General features: G+C 32.0%; 1 protein-coding gene and 1 long non-coding RNA gene across 3 annotated transcripts; one reads left to right on the top strand and one right to left on the bottom strand.

Moving 5' to 3' along the window:
• Positions 1-3,663: 3,663 nt before the first annotated feature.
• On the bottom strand, positions 3,664-12,349 carry LOC148614327 (uncharacterized). Its single transcript, XR_015923639.1, has 6 exons — positions 12,213-12,349; positions 10,582-10,645; positions 9,945-9,999; positions 8,596-8,710; positions 8,346-8,399; positions 3,664-6,922 (listed from the first exon to the last, which is right to left on the bottom strand). It is a non-coding gene; the product is annotated as an uncharacterized LOC148614327 (long non-coding RNA).
• Positions 12,340-24,048, top strand: LOC148614326 (uncharacterized). 2 transcript variants are annotated; one of them, XM_088588413.1, is made up of 6 exons: positions 12,340-12,478; positions 15,113-15,216; positions 17,122-17,307; positions 17,811-17,897; positions 22,663-22,821; positions 23,801-24,048. In XM_088588413.1, exons 3-6 carry the CDS (start codon positions 17,154-17,156, stop codon positions 23,995-23,997), a joined length of 597 nt encoding a protein of 198 aa, XP_088444539.1. In that variant the 5' UTR covers positions 12,340-12,478; positions 15,113-15,216; positions 17,122-17,153; the 3' UTR covers positions 23,998-24,048. The 2 variants fall into 2 exon arrangements, with proteins under 2 accessions (XP_088444539.1, XP_088444538.1); XM_088588412.1 differs by having other exon boundaries at positions 17,811-17,996.
• Positions 24,049-24,583: the final 535 nt, after the last annotated feature.

The following is a 24,583-nucleotide window of genomic DNA, read 5'->3' as shown; positions in this document are numbered from 1 at the left end:
AAGAAATAAGAAAATGACTGCACCTAGTCCGAGTTGAATGTTTTGAAAGTCAGTACTACAATATGGATCGTAAATGTTTTTGAGATGTAACCAAATTGCTTTGACATTTTGGTAAGACAAAAAAAAACAAGTACAGCAGTTGGAGAGATTCAGCACTCTTCCTTTCGGGGTATGATTAACTTTAGTTCTACCAGCCAAAAGTTTAAACTATTGAACCAAATATGTTATTGGAATGTTCGACGAGTATTGCATAAAATGAAACAAAGGCCATTGATTTTCTCCATGTTTTGGAAACTTGATGTTTTCTTGCAGCTACTTTCTGCCGAAGCAATGCACAATAAATGGAGGTAGTTATACTGTCAAGGGGATCTGTAAGGAATGACAAAACTGGCATTACAAATTAGATTTTTTTAATGTTTTTACTACAATATCAGGAATGCATGCGATAAGAATTTGTGGTAATAAAACTATGTAACTTCCAAATATAATTTGTTAAATAAAGCCAACATTACCGAACATTACCCAATCACAATTTTTTTTCAATACATTTACATAATATACCTCCTTCTGCACGTTGATCATTTAACTTTTAGAGTTTGTTGTATTTCAGACGAAAATGAATTGGATAAAAATTGGTATAAAACTGAAATGCACAAGCAGATACTATGTAAGCTTCTTCGTAAGTATCATACATTTAGTGTTAACAACTAGTCGTTCGACACAAATTTACTTTACTGTAGGCATTAAAACAGGCCTTTACTCATTGACTTCTTTTTCAGGTACCAAATACATTGAAGAAGGTGTCAGGTGCCTGAAAGTGTCCTGTTTTAAGATAATGCAAGACACGAGTCCAGTACGGAGGTGTCAAAATCCATCATTATCCAAGTCTTACAATACTGAGAACATGATCAAAATGCGCAATATGTGGTTTGATCTAAAGTTTCATTGTTGTTCGGGAAGCTTATCTTATTCAGAACAAGGGTTTTGTATTTAAAGGTGATAGAAGAGAGTTTAAGTCAGGTCTTAGGTAACAGAATTCAGATGAAAATGCTCTTTAAGACAGTATTTAAGAAATAAGTTATTAATTTGTTTTTCTTTCCACGCTTACATGTTATATCCCACCAAATTAAAAAGTTCTTTCATTTGCTTTTTTTTTCAAATTTTGAATTGCAATTGCATTTATATTTTAAAAATACTTATATTCAGTTTGGTAAATAATCTCAGAAAATGTCTTTCAGTAACTTTTTTTCAAATTATTTTTTCAAAAAGCCATTGACTAAAAAGATGGATCATATTCTAAACGTAATGCAAGTAACTTATTAAGTTACAGTTATACTATTTATAGAGAGTAGATAATACTATTTCTGTGACATAACTTTGTATCATTTGTCTGCACATGTGAAGCGCATTCAGAACCTTCTTGTGGTATTTTTACAGTATTCACTGAGCATTTGAGCTTATTTGTGATGCAAACCTACATTGTGAAGATAATTATAATCTCTCTTTGAATACTTTAGAACTTTTTAGTTTTCACTTCATTTTGCTATTTTGGTGCACTGCACTCGTGTTCTGCACCATGCACATAGCACATGGGCACCGCCCATCTGTGCAACATCGACATATAAAAACCTGATCGGAACGTTGTTTTTGACGTCATTAAGTCTTGGCGTTCTTGGAGTATACACAGTCCTTTTAAACTGTTGATCCTTTCATACATTAGCACGTTGAAAGTTACAAATACGTTGCTATCTAGAGTAAGGAAACGTAAAATATTACGTTAAGAATAGTTACAGTTAACTTAATTTTGGTTATTTTTCATTTCACTATTAAATATTAAAATGTTCATATAACGATTGTTTTGACGTAGCGAAATTTACTTTTTTATACAATCTTTTTGGATTATTGTTTGGCTTTTTTTGGCTTGTTTAAGATTCGTGATTGGCACTAAAACGTATGAATTAGTTTCCCGTCACAGTTTTGAAAATATTGTATTAAACTAAAGTTTGGATCTTTTATTTAATAAAGAGGCATATCTGAGAGATTATTAGTTTTGGCGAGCTTTCCAAGTTCTACTTACCATACAAGTAAGGTATGTTGTACTGTAATCATTCTGTATTTTCATAACTAAGCCTTTATATATGATTTGAAAATTTAAGTATTTCATTCGTGCCTTTGTTAGTAAAGTCTCTAACGCAACACGTTTTGAATGGGTTTCTTTTTAGATTATAAAAAAGGCGAAGCAGTAGTCTTAGCACAAGTGAATGTACTTCTGTTTTATCAATAAGTATTTTGGCTTTTCACATATTTAGAAATTGTCACAAAATTTATTTTTGTTAAACAATTGATATTTAAAACATCAGTTTGCATACCTCAGATATGCCTATCTTATATTATTGTTGGCATGCCATACTAGTAAAAGTCGCCAGTACCGCTGCTATAAGGTTTCATATACGCATTGAATCTTATTATGTGCCTGGAGATATTATTTGAAAGTTATAAATTTAATCAATTATTTTTGTTTACTCCTAGTCTCTATATATGTATCACATAGAAAACTCGAATTTTATTGTTTTCAGGAGATTAAATTTGTTAAACACTTAGTGTGTATATTAACGAAAATGTTCACCTTGAACTGTGATCAAGGCAGCACAAAATATAATTGTATTAAAGGAGACGGTTTGATTAACCATAATTTGATGTGAAAAATATGTATTTTTGTTTCTTACAAAGTACTTTTTCTTTTATAAAAATCAGAAGCTGTCATTGTTAAAGTTACGAGTTGTTACCTGTAATATTACCCGTGTCTGTAGCAATTCAATAAAATCCAATTCCATAATAAAGGTTCATGTCACACAGAAAATTGTAAACAAGGAGTCTGTTGACAAAAGTATGTTTTAAGTTTAAATGATACAATGTTTTTATGTACAATCAAAAGAAACTAAACTGGACCTCCAAAAATTAATATACGGAGCATTTCCTTAACATATCAACTTGATTTGTGTTATGATTATCATAATATTCTAAACAAACTTGAGATTTGGTTGCAAACCGTTATATTAACAATCATTGTTACTTCAAAACACATCAACTGATATTATTATTTTCTAGCGAAACACTGAAATTTAGGGGCGATTTCACTAATTCAAATAAATTTTATGAACACTTGTTGAAATCAAATGAACGAAAGACTCCAAATTCAATGCAAATTACTGTTTACCTTTCAATATCATAATGCCTTATTTGGTTGCTAACAATTAACAAATATCCAGAGGATACCCAGAGGAATTTGCATCTTACTGACAAAAAGAGGTAACTCTTCTTTATTTAAGCCAAATATTGTCATTCATTAAATAAAACAATTCTAAGTACGTATAGAGACGATGAAACATTATGTCTTAATTTTTAAATTCTCTGTGTCGATCAAGTGTAATATTCGTTCAATTTCTTTTTACAATGCAGTCTATTTCTGAACTTTTTTGGGTTTTTGCAACAGACAGTTTGTGATAGATATTTTGAATTTCCGGGTTGGTACTGGCAGAGCATGAACTTTGAGAATACAGGAGCGTTTTACAATGATAAACTTTATTTAAATTTTAACTCATTTGACAACATCTCTCCATATATGGTTTTATCCAAGCCTATAATGGTGTATGATATCACTGATTTGTTTATTTTGAAGTTGTTTCATTTGTGTTTTTGTTTTTTGTTTGTTTGTTTATTTGTTTTACCTACCTACTATTGACCTACACTTAGAAATCGATGGTAAAGGAAAACTATTGACCAATCTTTACGACAAACGTGATGACTTTTCATTCAGAATTGTCAACATTCCTTACATCTGTGGCAACATCCCTTGGGCTCCTGCGTATGGAGTGTTCATATCACAACTCATACGTTATGCCAGAGCTTGCCAAACTACGCAGACTTTTTGTATTGCACTAGAACTCTACCAAATAGGCTTCTGGAACAGGGTTATATTGCTACAAGATAGAAGTCATCACTACAGAAGTTTTATGGTCGTCATCATGAACTTGTGGATCGTTATGGTTTATCCATCTGAGCCATGAAAACTGATTTATTCAACGGGTCATAGTTTTCCTTTCCTCGTTTGTCTACCCCGGACTTGACTTTTTATGAGCAACTCGGCGGGTGTTTCTAGAAAAGCAGAGGACGCTTACCCTACCGGTGCACCCAGTTTCTAGTGGAGTCCGAGTTGCTCATTTACTTTTGTTACTTTGTATGTGTGATTTTAGTTTTTGTTCTTTGTTGTGTATGTCTGTTTTCCATGTCTGGTCTTTGTCCCTGGATTACATTCATTTGATTACCGCTATCACCTTGGTTCCCTTGATTACTCTTTCATTTGTTTTATATATTCTTTTTGGTTATATCTTTGTACTAGTATATGTAACTAAGGCAGTTGAAATGAAATCTTTAAACTAAGATCCGCTTATATCAGAAAATGGGTTTAAAGTCTAAGGTAGTCATAATAGAACATATACAATGAAGTGTTCTTTTTTTATATTTCGACCTTAGAAGTGGGAATTATATCTCATTATCTCAGTCTATTTGTCCGTCGTATCGTCCATCTCCAATGTTCTAATGCAAATAGTTGAATGAAATTTGATGAAACTTCTACACTTTTGATTTCACATGGCGCTATTGTGCACCTCCTATTCTGTTTTTCCCATTAAATAAATTTTGGGTTTCCTTTTTAATTCTCCAGTGAGAGGAGTTGGGATGTCTCTACCTTAGCTTTGTCCACGGTTTGCATGTTTATTTCATTTTCATTCATGCTTTGGTTTGCTTGTATATCATTTGCTTATATGGCTATTGTTTTTACGTCAATATGTTCGTCATATCCCCCAACATTTTTCAAATTTATACAGGATAAATTTTAGAAATGCATTTGACCTATATGGTACAGGTGCAAATATATGTCTTATTTGTTTATTGTTTAGTTCTTTTGATAATCCTAAAATCAAACATACTAATTGCAGCCGATTTACAAAAGGAGTACGGGAATACTTTATGGTTCTACTTACAAAAAGTTGCAGTATATCTAGATATAACTTCAACAGCGAATGTTTCTAGTACTACTATCTTTTAGAAAAAAGATTACCAGGATTATTTCGTCGGATGAAAGTCTCTTCCGTGTCCTGAACGGGAGGGTGTTCAACAAATATCGTCTCTTGGATAGAAATCAACGTCTGCAGGTGACGTATGGGGGATTCTTTTCAATCAGACTTTGTTACGCCAATTAATATCAAGTTTCTAATTAGATATATCTAGTTCTTTCGTAAATAATGGGCAAATGTCAACGTAAAACGTTAAGGGATTTGGACAAGTTTAATCATTATGTCCTTACATTTATATATGTAATATACCGTCTTAGTGCAGTCCTTTAAATATGTAATACGTAATTTGATATTAAAAAATAAAAAATGGTAAAACACCTGTATAGCTATATAATTTCTTTATACCTATTTATACCTGTTTATACCTATCTGTGAAAACACTTGGAGGAAACAGACGTATTAAGTGTTGTCTCGTGAAAAGGGAGCGTTGGTAATGATGTCAAGAGAAACCTTTCTTTTGGAATACATCAAACATATTCAAGAAATTAAGAGTTCCTTATTGTGAATGGTAAAAAAGAACGAAATATCGTTTACTACTGGTAAAGAAATGAACTTATATACGTAGGACATTATCCATTCCTCTATGGTTTCATGTTTTTGCCATACTAACAAATCGACATTTGAGGATCAATAAGTAAAGCCGTTCGGGGTCCTAATTTTTCATTTGTAATCATTGTAATAGCAAATCTTATAAAATCAAGAGAAATATTGGTATTTATGTTTATAAATATGGCAAATTGCAATTCCATCTGTTAGCACTTTCCTTAAATCCTAAAAGATGTCTTAACTTTAGAAACTTCTCAATCGAATTAATCATATCACTCAATTGGAAAGTATTATCATTTAGCGATAGCGATAGTTGGTTTTAAGATTAATTTACATCTCCACAGTTTTCTGTTTTATGATCATATTGCGATAAACATCAAAACTGTCAAGATTATTCTCACAGTTTGTTTCCTTCCCCTAGGTTCAACTGGTAAAAAGACGTTTCTCTGTGTGCCAATATGGAACTAGAGCATTTTACTATCAGTGTTTTGCTTTCAACTAAAAACCTCTTTTCCAACTTCTTCCATGTTGATGCTGAATCCAATAAACTTTAATTTAGTTTTTCCGACGATCTTTTTTTATCTATATGTCTGGTGTAAAGCACTGTCAATTAAACATCTGTAGTTTTTATCAACACTGCTTGCATATGTTTCGGCTGTGACAAGGGCCTCACGGAGTCAATAAATCATAAATAGATCGAGCGAAACTCTACAGAACTGATCAATACAAACTTTACATACAGTGATACAAATCGATTTTTACTCCGTCACTTGGGAGAAGAATAAATAATGTGTGTCCCTGATGCTTGACATCAACTTCATAGCAATTCCTTAAACGGACATCTGCACCTTTAGATATGTGGATTAATCTATACAGCAGTTATTTTGTCTTCCTCAGTGGCACAAGGAAGTATCTTGTAAATTTATCTCGCCTTGTTCAAACTAATAACTTGAGCACTTTATTGTAGGTTAACCATTTCTCGTGTATAGTTACATTTGCGAATATCTCAAAATCCTATTTTCACTTCTTCGAAGTGCATGATAAAAATGATACGTCGAAATTTTCTAATGTCATCAGTGGATCCATTTTTCTGCTGTACAAAAGCATACCACTATGTCCTGAAACGAAGTCAGTGTCAATCTAGTATCTGTAGTTTACACGCCACTGTCACCAAGGTTCTTTTTAAGTGTTAGATCTTCTGTGGTAAAAAGTCATAGGATTGGATAGATGGTGACGACGAACTATAATAAATATTGCCGAATAAATTAGATATTTTGTATTTTTGCAATTGTCAAAGAGTGATGTCGGAAAGGTCAGACATTTCATTTTGACGTTAGATTAGTTGTTGTGGCATAAAATATTTAAAACATTTCTTATTGTTATCAATTATTATCTGATTATCAATATAAGTAATAGTAGTAGTAGACGAAGAAGCATGTATCATTATCATCACTATCCATTTTTTATGACAATTATTGTTTACAATGCTTATTATTAGCTACCTGTTTAATTACCAAATCACGTGTGAATAATACTAGAAGCAACGGTAATATATATTCTGCATTTCACCAATGGATCTCGGGAAAATGCAATACAGCTTAGTTCAGAGAACGTATCCCTGTGGAATACCATAATAAAGATTAATTCGGCCAAAGTGAGCGGTACGAATTGGAATGCATTGAGCATTAATAAGATATAAAAGCAATTACTTTAACGCGACTCCGGATATTCCGATAGTGTATCCAAGTATTTAACGTAATATTGAATGATCGATGACATAAAATGCAGCCTTAATATCTTACATTAATAGAGTTGCAATTTTTTTTATTATTAAGTGCAACAGCTATGTCGTGATGAACCCGTAGAGATAATATATCGGTAGCATTGTAGGCACGATTGTATTCCATCATGGAGATTGTTTAATTTAAGTATGGTTGTCCAACCGACTTTCCACGACAACTTGTGGTAGATACAGCAATTTTAGAATTTGACGACTGAAGTACATGACCGTCAAACTATACATCAGTTAATTATGCATCATTTCTGTTTGCAGAGGGTTTTATTTCACTTGCAACGTATACGTTTTTCCTGATTGCTTCAATCGTACTGAGAAAAAAATCATCGAGCTTAAATGTATCTTGACACAAATATTATACTGTTATGTATATATACCCTAGAATTTATGATAAATTCAACCACACTTCAACCACATACCTTTATGTAGTAAATTGTTAAATGCACTTGTGTTTGTTTTCTATTTATAGTATTTTATCATCCTCGCTATACGAAAGTATATGGGGCGTGATTTTCTAGTTGACCTATATAATGAGTCACGATCTTCGCGCTTTTGAATATATTTTGATTTTTTTAAAATATAAGGAATATACAACATATGTTCAACGAAACTTTAATTTCTTCAAGGAAAGAAGAATGTATCATATTAGCTAATTCAGGAAAAAAAAATATCCAATAAAATTTCAAATTTATATGTAACTTCCTTTATAGAAGTCCATGACCTTTCAAAACCACATAACCATATTTGATTGGTTACTTTCAATAAACAGATATCCCCATTTCTAATAATAGCAACATATAAAGTTTTCCAAAAACATAGATTTTGAAATTACTAACAGAGATAACTCAAACTTATTTCAAGGAACTTACTGTGGTTTATTCCAAATCAATGAACTAAAGTCTGTTTCACCAATTCAATTATTTCTGAAAAAAATAAGAAAAAAAATATACACTTAAGAAGCATAATTATTTGATTTTAAATAAATAAAATTTTAAACAAAAATACAAAAAAAGTATTAGGTCATACTTAATTTTAATTTTCTTAAAACAAATATCTGTAGAAGTTAAAAACAGACATATGCATTAAACAAATTCTTGTTTAAATATATATATTGCTTACATTTCAGTTTAAGAGTGCCTTCCAGAAGATCATTACTAAATTTGTCATCTGTGAGTTCATATTTGTCCAAACTTTTATTTTCTTTTCCTCCAGTTTTAGGATTCCAATATATAATCTGTAAAATAGTAATTTAACATGTATTAAGTACTATATTTATAATTATTGAATGCAAAATAAAAAACATAAAATGCAACTGATATAATGTACCAACAAAAGCAATTCTAAAATAACTTAAAATGCTAAAGGAAAATTAAAAGCATATAGTACAACTAAAACAATGCTTTAACCAAATCCATTCTGAAATAATTGAAAAAGCACACAAAAGTTTATAATAATGCTCCCCCATTAGGTTAAAGCAAAATATATAGCTTTGTGTTAATAAATAAGCAAACGTTTAAATAAAGAATAAAGTCTTTAATTCCACATGTATTTATTGTTAAAAGTTTTTATATCTTCAGTAGTTAAAATATTAAATTTATTATTTTCATAACTAAAAGGAGGCTGAGTTTCTGCATCACTGAAACTTACACCTGCTGAACATGCAAAAAGATCAGGTGGCATTTGGGTGTCAGCATCAATGAAGGATACTTCCTCCTGTTGGTTATGTAAACAGTTTCGAGGCTGAGATACACAATCACTGTCACTAAGACAAATGCCAGGTGATTTTGCTACATGTTTGACAGCATATTCAGAATCAGACCACAGTTGACTGTCATACTCATCAAACAAATTTGATTGTGTTTGTGATTCTAGATTAAAGCTACTGGAATCTGATTCTGAAATTGCCATACTGCCTTCATCTTATGTACAGCATGTGACATCAACAGTGGATGAATCATCTGACCACGTGTCACTTAGATCAAACAGGGAATCAGGTGAATCCACTGTTTCTGGAGCAACTATAACACTTGCATTTGTCCTGCAATTGCAACAATTACAGTCACATGGGTATGTGCATGGATCAGCAAGTTCCTCTGCAATATTGAAGTCTGGGAAAACATCAATGTTTTCTCTGCAGACAAATCTATATAGTAACCTATTCTTGCATCATTGCATTGTGGCATTTCCAATAATTGTGTCCTATATTGACATCTTGCCATTTTCTGTAAAATTAACATCTCATCAAAATTTCTGTAAATCTATGTAAAATTATATATTTTCTTCAATATTCAAGTTTAAAATCTATAATGTTTGGATAAAATTAAAGCCAAAAACGACAGATGGAATTAATAACTGGTTTTAGAGTATGATTGTTTTCATAACTAGTCTAGGACATAAAGAAGAGAGCTCTTTATTTGTTAGCCCAAGCAACTGCACGATGTTTCTAATAATACTAAATATGTACATACCAAGTAAGACCTGTTATACAGGAAATGTATCGTGTTATACAGGAAATGTATCAATCTACAATAAAGAATGTAATAAAAACATCACCAATGGAAAGGAGAAAAATACTATATTGTATTGTTTTCATATAAAATAAAAAACATCATATCATACATGATAGATTTATTGGTTGCATCATGAAATTTAGTAAATATTTAGTATTTCTAAATTTAGTTTATCATATAAGGCATTGTAATGAGTTTCTATCAATTTAATAAGCTTTAGAGTTATCTCCCCTATCCAAAGGAAATCTGAAAAATTTATGGTAAACCCAAAATAGATTATGTAAGACTATATTAGGTTTCTAGTTTTGCTATTAATTAGAGCTTAAAAGTATTTTAATGCAATCTGTGGTAAAACATTGCTATATTGATTAAACTATCTATGCACAACAACAGAAATATATTCAAAATTTAGAATGTAATTGACATACAAAATCATTATTAATTAGTCAATGAAACAAAAGTGTGAGAAGCTGAGCTTGATTGTTATTGTGCTAGACCAAGGAAGAAACAGGCCACAGGTAGGCAACCCAACCAGACACATTATTTGGATTATTTAATCTCAATTTTCAGATAACTTTAAAATTTTTAACCTTACCAAGTGACTATAAAGCAAACATTTTCAAGTAGAATCTCTGTATACTATATAATGTGAAGTATTTCTGAAAAAAAAGATTGTTTCACTAAGGAAAATAGCCATACTTAATATTGATGATAATTTGTATATATACATACTAAGGGTTCTTCATGACCTCTTTCTGCATGGCCCTGTGCCATGTGTTACTTTCCTCGTGCCATGAATTCAAAACAAGCGCGATGTGTTCATTTCACGTGCGCCATGTATTCAACAATTTGCGTCACACATCACAAATCGACAATGTATTTCCCAATTACGCTTACTTATTAATTACCTATACCTGTCATAAGTTATTGTGGTTAAATTATACAAAAAAACTTTTATAATGGCAACAACACAATGACCACACCTACTTTAATTCCTCTAGAGCTGTGGACCTGTGGTCAAGCCTATAGGGAAGGGAAAAATTCACCTTAGTATAACTGAGTTGGACAGTGCAGATAGAAAGATTTACCATAACTGTTGTTTATAAATTTCTATGTTGAAGCTTGTGCTATTAAATACGTCTCGTTCAACCTATTATACTTTCTTTGGCAATTTATTTTCTGTGTTAAAGGACATGCGCCACAATGAAAATGTGTCCAACCCGAGATTGAGCCATATGTTCATTTTGATCCATGGAAATTCCTGATACTTACTTTAATTGAAAAAGAAAATTCATTTTTAAAATTCCACTATGTAATGACAGTAATATTTTATAATTATGATTATTTCACATCAGTTTTACATCTATGGAAAAAAATGTATAATTGTTGATAAAAAATACTTTCTATAGTCTACATGTGTTATATGCAGTTGATGTGCACAATGGATATCCAATTAAATCAACCATGTAGTATGTTATCATAAAGGTAATATTTGTTTACTATATTTTTTTCGAAATATTTTCAAATCTTCAGATATAATTGAAAAACCAGATTGTCATGAAGGTATAACTAGAAGCATGTTTATCTGTAAAAAATGACTCTTATTATAAAATTTTACTAGTAATCTTCTTTATATACAATTTAAATAACTTATTTCTAATATTTTTTGCTAATAACAAGGGAAGCAATGTAACAAAGGAAAGGCAATCCCAGTTGAAACCCCCTCTATTGAATAAATAACCTACACTCTGTAAAACAGCATTTATTTAACATGCAAATGTATGTTTCAATGAAGATGTATACTTATGCTAGTTGTCAATTGTTATTTAATATATTGATGTGATTTTCCAATTCCCCCCTCTTTTCTTTGTGTTCAATTTGTATATGTAATGTTTTCAAGTGTATGTAAAAAACATTTATATAGTTTTTTATTTTGATGATTTTTATCAAAAAAAAAAAGTTTTAACAATACATAGAGAAAAATCTATAACCAAGGGAGTTAACTCTTAACCTCATATTTCCCAAATCAACTTTTCACACGTATTCACATAATAGTACATTTAAATGAAACACTCAATCGGGATTTTTTTTACAAAAATTATCGTCTATTGGAAGTGCCGTTGAGTGCCAGCGCATATTACACAAGAAAAAACGCATTTGCGCTTATTTGATATCCTTGTTTAATGTGTATACCTGTTATAGCTTTATATTTGATCTACTTCTTACCTCCAATTCAAAATGTCAACCTAAAAAATTATTCCACAACTGAATCATACGATTATGTGCTGCACGTGAACCATGAGGAAGACCAACGCAGGAAGTCAATTTTCATCTAGAGTTGTCTTCCCTTTCCGGTGCAGACATAAATTCCGATAGTATTTCTGAAGTAGCTAATCATATGTTCGATTTTAAGTCAGCTCAATCTATTTTAAGAACCAAAACAAACCAACAAAACCGGAAGAAAAACCAACGGCGAAAATACATTTCACAAGGTAGGTTGCTTTTTACAAAAGAAAGACTATTTGAAAACACTTTGTACAACTCCTTTGTTGTTCCTACCTCCTTAAAATATTTCTAAATTCTTCTCTCCGTATAAAGATAATTATATTATTGTCTTCGTGTTTAAACAAAACTGCAAACACGATGTCAAATAATGATCAACGTGCCTCACACAGATAATCTTAAAAGATATCTATCTACTATATGTTTGATGAACCAGCAGTAATTACAATTCAATTCAATACGAAATGTGTGGTTACATTGTGAGGTTCGAATTTAAGACTTAATATTTTCCTGTAGCAAAACTAGAACCGTTAACGGAAAAGACATCCTTTAGTATTCCAAACCTTACATTAAGAGCTGACGGATCTAGAAGAACATGTTTCCGTTTAGGTATCCCCAGAATTAGAAAATATATATTCCACAGTCGCAGACAAAAAGACCAATATTGTTGGATAGGAAATGTCTCGCAGATTCCTCCACCCTTTTCGGAGCTAACACCTTCATAAGTTTATCCTGTCCCGTCCGTAGCAATAATCAAAAATAACTAAAATTCCTCTTTATCACTTCTTCCAAGTCTACGATCAATTCTTTCACTACGACGTACTCAATTGATTCATTTGCCTATAGTACATAGAAATGTCGTTAAAATCTGATGCAAAGTAAATGTCATTTTTATACATATGGCAGGGGTATGGTTGATTCTATTACTGGTTCGCGAAATAAAGGATTTGAGAAATATTACAAGATGTATCAATCATAATTTGTAAACAAAACGAATTACAACTTGTTACGGGAGTGTTATATTCAATCATAAAAAGTTTGAAAGTAGCCTGCTTTCAAAAATGAGTTACGATAACTTTATTACAATCTGCCGAGACCAAGCAGACTATTTGTATCGCGCTAAACTTCTAACAAAAAGGCTTCTGGAGCAGGGTTATGTTGCTACAAGATTGAAGTCATCACAACAAAACTTTTATGGTCGTCATCATGAACACGTGGATCGTTACGGTGTATCAATCTGCGCCATGAAAACTGATTTTTTCGACGTGTCATGGTTTTCTTTTCCTCTTTCGTCTACCCGGACTTGACTTTTTTTATGAGAAAATCGGCGGGTGTTTCTAGAAAGGCAGAGGACGCTTCCACTACCGGTCCATGCTCCCAGTTTTTAGCGGAGTCCGAGTTGCTCATTAGCTTTTGTTACTTTGTATGTATGATTTTATTTACTTTATGTCCTTTGCTGTGTATGTTTGTTTTCCATATGTGGTCTTTGTACCTGGATTACATTCTTTTGATTTTGGCTATAACCTTGGTTCCCTTGATTACTCTTTTATCAAAAAGAACTTTAGATAAAGGATACTACAGACACTGTTAAGTTAGCCTCATATCTTGACCTATACTTAGAAATCGATCGTAAAGGAAACTATTGACCAAACTTTACGACAAACGTGATGACTTTTCATTCAGAATTGTCAACTTTCCTTTCATCTGTGGCAACATCCATTTAGCACCTGCGTATGGAGTGTTCATATCACAACTCATACGTTATGCCAGAGCTTGCTGAAACTACTTTTTGTATCGTGCTAGAACTCTAACAAATAGGCTCCTGGAACAGGGTTATGTTGCTACAAGATTAAAGTCGTCACTACAGAAGTTTTATGGTTGTCATTTTGAACACGTGGATCGTTATGGTGTATCCATCTCCACCATGAAAACTGATTTATTCAACGGGTCATAGTTTTCCTTTCCTCGTTTGTCTATCCCGGATTTTTTATGAGCAACTCGGCTGATGTTTCTAGAAAAGCAGAGGACGCTTACCTACAGGTGCACCTGGTCCATGCTCCCAGTTTTTAGTGGAGTCAGATTTGCTCATTTGCTTTTGTTACTTTATATGCATGATTTTAGTTCCTTTATGTTCTTTGTTGTGTATGTTTGTTTTCCATGTCTGGTCTAATTCGCATAAAACTGGTAGATACCCATATGTAAGTTTGAAATACAACTTATATCTGTAATGCATCTTACTTGCGTGTTAGTTCGTTTGGGGTTTTTACAGAGTTATCTGACCTTAAGATTTTCATTTGTGGTGCATTTCAATGAAATTATAACTCAATTTACCTGAGTGGAAAATCATGTCTTTTTTCTTTGATTTTGATGATGCAAATAGTCAAATTAAACTTACAAAATGTTTGGTTTTTTATTCCATGTTTCACCAACTGCCTAATTCTTACGTAGACTGACACTATTATATGATTCAAACATTTTTTCTCATACTCTAAATCACGATATTGCTATGCTCAATCAACATTGTCTTCACACAAAATGGTCGTCAGTATCCTTATGCTAATTTCATCTAAACGAAAGATTTTCAATACAAAAACGTAAACATTTTAAATTTCGGAAAGAATGACACTCAACACAAGACGTAAATGAGTAGAATAATACAAAAGATGAAGAATATTGACATTGTCAAAAGAATGACTTGCTCAGATAAGAATTCTTGTAAGATTAAAATAAATGAAATTGTTAAAGATATGGTTTTATGTTGTGGTCTACACAAAACATGTATGACCAGTTATGTTTGTTTGATTCACACTTCTTAAAATGATCAGTATGATATATTTTCATAGAAATCTTGCATCACAAATCGGAGTGGCTAAACAGTATTACTAACACGGTTAGTTATGCTGAAATCTGAAGGACTTCACTACAAAGTATTTGTTATTCATAAAAGGTATGTCTATGTTATTATTAAAAATGATATATGTTGTGTAGTGGCTCACATTAAACGTAAATAAGAATAATGAATTAGTGAACAATAACCACGTGTAAAAGGTAAAAATAGGAACTCAGTAAAATAAGATAAGGCCTTCATCAGCGGCAAAAAGTATTCAGAAGAAAAACTGTCAATCCGCACCCCAGAGACAAGGTGCCCTTCAGAATTGATCTTGAAATTTCAAATCAGATATAATTCGTGTAAAAAAAACAACCACGACCGCCCCCCCCCCCTCCCCCCAACAAAAAAATATGACAACAGAAGAACAAACAAAAAAAAACATTATTAAAACGTACACACAAATACCGGCTTTTTGAGCGAATCGATGCGATTTTATATTCTTATATGTGATGTTAAAAAAATTTGAAGTTAACCCGAAGCAAAATAGAAATAATTACTGCATCAAATCAACAAAATTTGTCCATATCTATCTAGTAAATAACCCTTTTGTCATGATTCAAAAGGAAGTATATTAACAATTCATGCATAATTTTGTGCACAAAAAGACGTTCACTGGTTAACATTTATAAAGTTCAAGTACCAGTCCATGTACAATGCAGACAATTCCAATGTCAAAGTGATTCTTTGCATGGAAAACCCCACGGAACAAATGATGCTGTTCCGGTCAGCATATGTTATAATTCTACATGCCAATAATCATTTTTATATTCAGATCTGTATTGTTGAGAAAATCATAACTTAATCTCCCATAAAATCAACCAAATCAAACAAAATCAAGAACTGCAATTCTTGCAAAGTGACAATAGCATGTACAATTGATAAATTTTATTCTTTTTTATCTCAAAAGCACAACAACAAATTGAAGAAACTAAGTCGGGTTATGTGATTAGTAACTCAGTTGATATACGGGAATCACCTCCTGTCTGTTTTTGTAATAAACACTGCCACTCTAAAAACATTATTTTCGAAATTGAAAGTCAAAGTAATGATAACTGTAAGGTGACGTCTACTGTAAATTATTTTGCATAATAAATAATTTAGCAGCCATACATCATTTCATAAAAAAACACCATTCCGTAGGAAAGAAACATTAGTGGAATGATATATCGGAATAAACATTTTAATACCCTAGGCTAATCAAATTGATATCAAATTGTTGAAGAATTCAAATACTTATATATATGTATATGGCAGTTTTGAATAGTGTAAATTAGTCTAACAGTATTGCAAGATTTAAATGAAAAGCTTTGAACATTGCCGTTTTATTGTTTGCGTAATATAGCAATTGAATTAACGCTTTAATTGTGGATACATGTAAATATTGACTTTTAGCTATTTTTTGTTTCCTTGTCGTAAAAACCGAGGTGTCAATTTTAATTATCTCAAAACTTCCAAACACGTGTGCATTTTCTTTGTGTGTGTGGGGGGGGGGGGGGTCCGTCGATAAGCTTTTCAGTTATTCACTGGTAACAATTTATAATCTGACAGACGAACAAACAGACACACAAATAGATGAACCCTTAGATAACAATGACGAAATTGCATCATGGCATGGTACTCTGTGTGTTAAATTTCAAAATAAATTAGTGTATAGTATATTATATTTATCATGGTATCCACTTTGTTTAGAATCAATTTATTTAGCTTCATTTTCCCAGTCCCCTTTCAATAGATTTAATGTAAAGGTAAATAGAAGTTTTCATTAATATATTTGTAAATGTCATATCCCCTTAAAACTGTAATTTTGTTATTTCAATTTGTTTTTTTTTCAAAATGTAGACTTTTGTTCTTTCCTCCCTCGAGATGTTACCCAAACACACTAAACAATACTACATCCGATAAAGTAGAAATTATCTTCTTTGATATTTTGGATAAGTAAAAGGGAATGCATTTATCGTTTAGATTTCTCTGGCATAAATATCAAAATATCGAATATGGCAAAAAATGTATACGAAAGGGACCCAGAAGTCGCCACTGCATGTGTAGAGGACTGTGATCGGCGACCGGAAGAAAAGAAAGGTAGAACTGGCATCGATGAACATGAAAATTTGAGATGCGAAGAAACCTTACCAATTACGAACAGAAATAGTACGTGTTACTTTCTTTACAAACCTATAAACTGAGGTACCAATGGAAATTCATCACGCAGTTGTTCACATAATTTAATCCTTATTGAGGGTGCAATAGTATTGTTGGTTTATTTGGTAATAGTTAATGATAATAAGCGAATTCTTTCATGCTGTTTAGATATATCTATTGAATGAATGATACGAATTTCATGTTGCATCCACCTGAGGGATATTTTCAGATTAAAGTGACAAATATAGTGGATTTATGTATATAGACTAATTGAGGAAATGTCAAATGCAGATGCATTCATCACAGGGAGTAAACCAGTGAATATATTAAAACCAATAGTCTAAAATATATAAATATAAATATTTTGTTTGCTCACAGGTTATTTTTGCAACAGGTTGGAACATAAACCATTTGATAATTATTCATTAAAGAAAGATTTAAGTAGAGAAAATGTGTTTCATATCACACAACTTAAGTTTAAAGTGTTAAAGTGTATAATTTTGTGTTTCTAGGCAACGAATGCAAATCCAAAATAATACTTGGCAAAAAAGTTGATGTACCATTAGATGTTCTAGATGGTGGATCTCCTGGCGTAAAGGGTAATGATCAGCAACAGAAAGAAAGTCAAGCTAGATTAGTCTTGGATAAAGATGAACTTCCGAGATACAAACCATCGTTACACATTACAAACAGGAATGGTATATGTTATTGTAACTAAGTAACCTTCACTCTTTAAAGACCCAAGTGGAAAAACTTATCTGTTAAAAGGCTTAAAATTAACCAATAAACATTTACTTTTAATAATGAAACAAAAAATAAAACAAGCATAGGACTCTCTACTCACACTCTCTTTCTGTCAAATACAACATAAAATTCAACACAAACTAAAGAATAAAAAATGTAAATCAATACTGTGTTCATCATCATTTTATCAAAGTTCTCTTGATCATATAATTTTCTTTCCAAATCAAGTCTTCAGAATTATTCATAAAATCAGAATTTTGTTGTAATCACACAGAGGTTTACAAAATATTTCTACACTAAACTTTATCATTATTTCTATGAAATTTTCTACAATTTCTTAAACATGCCAAAATGTAATGTAATGTCTATATTATCCAAATTTTGACACACACACACACACCTGATGGTGATACATAGTGCCTGAGAGCCTTAATACAAATTTGGCAAACCATGGATTGACTCTATAGTCAATTTGCTACCATCTTGAACTATATGCAAGAGAATATCCCCTCTACATGTGAAGGAATAAAAACCAATTTTGAGTAGTCCACATCACGTCATTAAGATCAGAAAAAATCAAAAATATCCACGCAAAATTGAAATGATAAAATCTAACAGGGTGTGGTCAAGATTATTTTTAAAACCCAAGGCTATCAGTGGGCACTTTATTGATCTTGTGAACAAAAGTTTAGGAATTTTTCTGTACTGAAAGTTCCTATTTCCAATTTCATTGATCTGGCAATACTTATAATTTACTCCAACTCAAATGTTTGTTTTACGATATGCCACCTTGGCACATGCTGCCTCTCCCCTGTCCAGAGCCTGGTTAAATACTTTGATACTAAATAGGTCAAGTTGTACCTGACAATTGCTCACAAACCTGTTCAACAACTCTTAAAAAACCTACCTTTTATCACAATCAGGCTAAATGATATACCTTTAGATCAGCATATAGGTCAGAGAATAGTGGAGCACTGTTAGTACCCAAGGGAATGTCTACCGTCCACCACATCGGACAGATATGTTGTTGATAAAAAAATTCAACCATTTTAACAAAAAGTGAAAAATTACCCTTAAGTAAAATTATATTATCAAGTCGGTGTTTTATACATGCATTTTACATTTTTTTACAATTTTGCATGATTCTTATTAAGAAATACACTAAAAGAATTTATTTTAAAATCTTTGGATTATGTTTAATTAAAGAACATTTTGACATTACTCCTCATATCTCTACCTATCAACGTATGACTACCTATCGCCGCACAACGCGTTCAAGCACGATGCAAAAGGAACGCTTGTTGTGCGCGGAATGAAATGTTCACAACTATATTTCTATATACGTCTCCTTTTTGGAATCCTTTTTTAAAAAAGGATTTCTTTTTTATGTAGTTAGGTAGCAGTCCATGTAAGAATCATGAACAATATGTGATTTGTGCATTAAAAGGGTACAATGGTGTTTTTCTTCCTAATTTGTTTATTTGGTTCTTAATCATATCCGACAGTGTTACAAGCTATGATTGACCCTAGCTCTAAAACAGCGTCTGACGTTCGGAACTCACTCCAGACACTGCATCCAGCCTTTTTTGGCTAAAAATGATTTTACTCAATTCTATCCGATCGTCAAACGACGTATGATTTGAGTAATTTTCGATAATTTCGAAAGGCCCGTCAGCAGCAGTTAGTAAGAGAAAAAAACGAACGACTGCCGCTGTAGGCTTGTATATAATTGACTCCGGTCATGGGAAATATAATTTACCTAGTTATGAAAGAAAAGGGTATGGGAAAATTGTCACTCCAAAAATGCTCCTATATAATGAACGATTTGTTTTAGGAACAAATGAACAGATTGAAAAGATAAGACACATATAGCATCTCCTTTTTAACATTTCTTAGCTTGACTGCTACTTACTTATTTTATTTGTCTACATATTACATTTAGTATCGACGTGTATATTGTTTTCCGCTATTAAAAACTAAACCTCCTGAGACTTAGACTGATTTTCCGTGTTTTGAATAGTGTTTTACTATCACAAAAATAGGTAAACTGGAAAAAAAAACGTCGACCTAGCAATGTTGATGATTTTTAATCATGTCCGTCGCATTTCACTCAAACGTTTGAACAGTATGTTAAATTTGCATATAAAGTAATCAATTCAAATTTTTGAAATGTTGCCATTATCGACATTTTTATACGGTCACCTGCCACAAATGCAACTAAAGCACCAACACTTGAAAAAAAAATGGAAAAAATATATGGGTTAACTTTTTTTTCAAATCATGCGAGGTTACTACTTTACTCATGCAGGGTGATCTTATTTATCTTATTTCTATACAATCATATCATCCCGCTGCTGGTACGGAAAATCCCGCCAGATACACTGCGGAATTAACTCTCTACAGCTTATAATTTAAACCTCCACTACATCATTCAGTATATAGCTATGACTTTTATTTAAGTTTTAAACTACTGAATAATTTCAAGAATACTTTAAGTACAAATAGAAATGTGATAAATAAAAAGCCAAATAAGAAATATCGGAAATTTTTAGGAACTTTCATTATGTGGAATAAAATTGATCTTAATTACTACATATCTTCATCAATTAAAAAATATGTTCTGTATTAACGAATATTTGTGAACATATTATTTGGGTATCGAGAAAAAAAGGTTGGTACGGTAACACAAATGTCCATCAATCCAGGTCGAGTTGCACTTGATATATTTGAACAAATATGAATTCAAATATGAATAGAAACCGTTGTGATCTATGTACATGAAGTAGTCTTTAGCCGTTATATCATTGGTGTCGGGTGTATTTATCGTTAAAACTTCTAGGCAAGACGCCATTGGGAAAACTATATGAAAAATTGAAAAGGTGACTTTGCCGAGTTTAAGAAACGATGATTTGGTGCAAATATAACAAAAATAATTATTTTAGTGTGCATAACTTAGTATTTGCGACCCAAAATACTTTAACTTTATATTTTATTGATATGCTTAGCAAATATCATCATTCAATATAAAATACCTACAGTCATTTAATCTAGAACAGTAACCCCGGTAGCTGTCTACAAACAAATACGAGAAACGTAATCCGACATATTGATGACGCGACTGATTTACGTCTGCCTTTTCTTATTGCTCTATTTGTTTGATGTCTAGACACTAAATTTGCTGAGAGAAAAATCAAAACATGTAAATTATATAAAATTCCGTTGCTTTCTATATCATATAAAGGCTCCAGATACACCATTTCTTAAAATGGATGTATGTCATTTTATAATACTTTAGATGCATGTCTTTTTTTAAAGTGTTATCAAAGGAACCAAGGTTATAGTGGTAATCAAAAGAATGTAATTCAGGGACAAAGACCGGACATGGAAACCAGTCATACACAACAAAGAACACAAAGTAACTAAAATCATACATACAAAGTAACAAAAGCAAATGAGCAACTCGGATTCCACTCAAAACTGGGAGCATGGACCAGATACACCCGCAGGGCAAGCGTCCTCTGCTTTTCTAGAAACACCCTCTGAGTCGCTCATAAAAAGTCAAGTCCGGGTAGAAAAACGAGGAAAGGAAAACTATGACCTGTTGAATAAATCAGTGTTCATGGTGCAGATGGATACACCACAACGATCCACGAGTTCATGATGACAACCATAAAACTTCTGTAGTGATGACTTCATTCTTGTAGCAAAATAATCCTGTTCTAAACATTTATGTGTTAGAGTTCTAACGCGATACAAAAAGTCTGTGTAGTTTCGGCAAGCTCTGGCATAACGTATGAGTTTTGATATGAAAACACCATATGCAGGTGCTGAAGGGATGATGCCACAGATGAAAGGAAAGTTGGCAATTATGAATGAAAAGTCATCACGTTTGTCGTAAAGTTTGGTCAATAGTTTTCCTTTACCATCGATTTCTAAGTATAGGTCAAGACATGAGGCGGACTTCGCAGTGTTTTTTTTTTCTTTCGGATCAGATTAGCTATAAAGTCAGCATCATTAGAGTGTAGGAATAGGTCAGCAAGTAAAGAAGCACTTTTTTGTTCCCATTGGAATGCCGACCGTTTGTTGAAAAACACGTCCACCGTACTGGACAAATATGTTGTCAAATAAAAATTCCAGCATTTTGTAAACAACTTCCTCTGTATATTTGGAAGATGATTTGGAATTATTTCTTACAAAGTATGAGGAATCTCTATCAAGAACTATATATTTGTATCTAGATTTATTTACCATATTTTTTGGAAGAACAAAGATATATTATGTTTTTAAGTCGGGATTGAAACTGAATATGGGGAATAGAAGTATACAGTGTTGAAAAATCATAGCTTTTAACTCTTTTATATTTAGATAATAGTCTTGAACCGATTGTCTCCAAAAGATCGTTCGATTTTTTCAGGGTCCACATTGAATTAATACCACTACGGGAGTAACAAGTGTTGCGGTAGGACTGCTGACCGTCTCGGAGTCCTACCTGATCTGATCCGAAAGAAATAATATCGTTTGGTTAGATCCTTTAATTTTTTTTTAAAAAAACATAATATACTCATGTTGATTGAAAATTCCGTGTTTCCAAGATGTCTTAATATGTTTTTTCTTGTTTAGATTTGTCACATCGGAGCGCAATATCGATAGAGGATATACCAAGAGATGGGTTTGATGATGCATCTTCTATGGATAGTCATAATAATCTGCACAACAAAAGGCAGGCTAGTTTACAAATCGGGGTAAACGAACAAGAGAGATGTCAACAAAATTTCCAAGGTAAAATAGAAATGTTATATTGCGCATTTCATGGCGTCTATACGTATTCCGAATACCATGTTCAGGCGTGTTTTTCATGAAGGGTAATAACGACAATACCGAAATATTAGGCAAAGTCAAAAGGAACTTTAAATTAGGAAAGTCCGTAAAAAAGAGAGATATTAAGGTAAAATCCGTGAAGATGGAAACTACCACGATGATCCTGACTTTGTATCACATGCCCGAACAACCTCTGATACAGCCATTTCACATGTTGGGTACCATTTGTTTCAAGCATGAATGCATTTTATTGTCGTCAATCTATTGTGAAGATATAAATATCATGTAACCAGATAACCATTGTTGGTGTATTGAGCTAATAACACTGTTAATATACCCAAGAAAATCATTACATTATCTTAATGTATTGATAAATAGTAGTACCCTAATTTATGAAGTTGATTTGAATCATCTGATGTCACCTTGTGATTTAAGTCATGACTTCAAAATGTCTACGGCCCCCATCATGAACTTGTCCAAATGCTGTATCAGCAATAAGGACATATTTAATCAAATAAACTTTCATCTTCTTTGTCAGTAGTACGAATATGATATGAGAAACACAAAGAATATTTCTAGAAAAGCAGAGGACACCATCCTATTGAAACACCTAGTCCATGCTAATTGACATTTAGTTTATTTGTGTGTTCAATCAAATTTTTATATATTCTTTAGTGTTTCTATTTTATCATGCTTAATCTTCATATTTATTTTAATGTTGAGTAATAGCTAAACTCCCGTGTAAAAATCAGAAACCTTCGTTCATCTGTTTTCATAGTTTTTGGTTTAATAAGTTCATTACCGTTTTTGTCGTATTTTTTGTAACAGCTTTATACATGTAACATTTATTTTGGATCGATGAAAACATAAAATCCCTGTGTTTTTTAAATTATGAATTATATGTTTTTTTTTTTTTAACATATAACTTTCTGACTTTCAGATGTTTCTTCCCTGTTGTCTGAAAACCACAAGTTAAAACAAATGATGAATTGTACGATCTGCAAGAATAATCAATTTCAATTTGTTTTGGTCGAATGCGGTCATGTCGTATGTGCAAATTGTGCTTTTCAATCAAGATGCATTTGTGGAAAAAAAATAATGGGAAGACATAGATGTATTCTATCACAACCATGTTAATAATTTGTAGATAATCTTTTCCTCCTGAATTAAATTACTGTATTGATATGATCTTAAGTATTCTTTTATTCGCGAATTCTACCTTGACAGTTTGTTGACCAAAAAGCATACACGGCAATGTTTAAACTAAAACAGATAAAATCATATTAAAATCAACAAAGATGCATCTGGTCCAATGCTCCCAGATTTTAGTGGAGTCTGAGTTGCTCATATGCTTTTGTTACTTTGTATGTATGATTAAAGTTACTTCATGTTCTTTGTTGTGTGTCTGTTTTCCATGTCTGGTCTTTGTAAATGTTGGTTTATTTTCATTTTACTCACTTGAATTGTCGATGTAAAACGTATTAAAATCCCATGATCATTCTGCATTTAATAGTTTAATTTTAGGGTCTCGGATGGCTGCATTATCTTTCATTTGTATGCATGTCTTAACACTTGTATTAATTAGAACTATATATGTATCATGTTTATTGGTATTTATGCACTTCTACACAAAAATGTGTTTTGATTTTAAAACGTAATTCAAAACACTGTAAATAACACATCCCCATGTTCGAATGATTGTTTAGGATTCACACATTCATGT

Source organism: Perna viridis, chromosome 6 (genome assembly GCF_037379345.1).
Source record: "Perna viridis isolate PV_CMFRI_1.1 ecotype Kerala chromosome 6, ASM3737934v1, whole genome shotgun sequence".
Taxonomy (NCBI): domain Eukaryota; kingdom Metazoa; phylum Mollusca; class Bivalvia; order Mytilida; family Mytilidae; genus Perna; species Perna viridis.
This window is presented reverse-complemented; position numbering and strand designations above follow the sequence as displayed.